At 58.4% G+C, this 1,016-nt stretch overlaps 1 protein-coding gene across 1 annotated transcript; it reads left to right on the forward strand.

The window, feature by feature from the left end:
- Nucleotides 1-576: 576 nt before the first annotated feature.
- BBK36DRAFT_1181397 (hypothetical protein) lies at nucleotides 577-1,016 on the forward strand (the record flags this gene model as incomplete). Its single annotated transcript, XM_024896247.1, has 1 exon — nucleotides 577-1,016. A coding segment is annotated over one exon (440 nt), but the record flags the coding sequence as incomplete, so codon positions are not given.

Genomic DNA, 1,016 nt, shown 5'->3' on the forward strand with positions numbered 1-1,016 from the left:
TCTTCCAACTACTGGCGGCGTTGTCTTGTTTACGCTTCTTCACCCTTGCCTACCGCCAACTGGTTGCGCATTGAGAGCCTACTACGAGATTGGGGCCAGACTCTGTGCAGATTCAAGGAGGAGTTCTGGCACATAAGTCACCGCGCTGACCTTTCCCACATCTACGCCGGAGCCTTTGTCCGTTGGAGGCCAGCACTGGTCAGCACAGCCAGGGGAGCCAAGAGTGTCAATGGAGCGGTCATATCGCAGTTCTCTACTGCCCCTGAGCAACGAAGACGGGGGTATGGTACACGATTCCTGAAGCTCCTGGCCGAGGAGATGGACAGGAGAAAGGGCAGAGACCGCATTGAGTTCAGCGTCGTGTTTGGCGGCCCCAACACGAACTTCCTCAAGCAGCGCGGCTGGAAGCCTCTCCCTGCCAAGCAGCTCCGAATCACGATGGGGAACTTGCAGCTCGACGACCGGCTCAAGGGATACATGCGACGGCACCTCGGCGAATGTGAGGCCGATTTTGGGCTCGTGGCATGTGACAAACTGGTTCCCGACTTGTTGGTGGATGACGGTTCGATGTCCATGATGGCGATGAGCGCTATCAAGAGTCCAACCACCCATGCGCAATTCCGGCTGGTACCGCAGGTGAAGGCCTGGCACCTTGCCCGCCAGTCCTTGACAATGTCGACATATTGGGGAATAATAGAATTATGGGGCCCGCCCTGGAGCTCAGTTCCCATGCACGCAGGAGTCGTCTACAAGGACCCGAAGACGGAGACAATGGTCGAGGCGTGGTGGGTACACGATCTTGCGCTGCAGAGACTGTACATTGCCAAGCTGTCTGTGAAGCGCGGCGAGGGGTTAGAGATTCCGATCCGGCTGGTGCTTCGAGCGGCTGTGCAGGAGGCCATGCGGTTCAAGTTGAGAGAGATTGTTGCGTGGGACCCGATCCCGCGGCTCGTGGCCCAGGCGGAGAGGGTGGTCAAGGACTTGGGCCAGGGCATGACGGTGACGCTAGAGAATCG

Source organism: Trichoderma citrinoviride (assembly GCF_003025115.1).
Source record: "Trichoderma citrinoviride strain TUCIM 6016 unplaced genomic scaffold BBK36scaffold_123, whole genome shotgun sequence".
Taxonomy (NCBI): domain Eukaryota; kingdom Fungi; phylum Ascomycota; class Sordariomycetes; order Hypocreales; family Hypocreaceae; genus Trichoderma; species Trichoderma citrinoviride.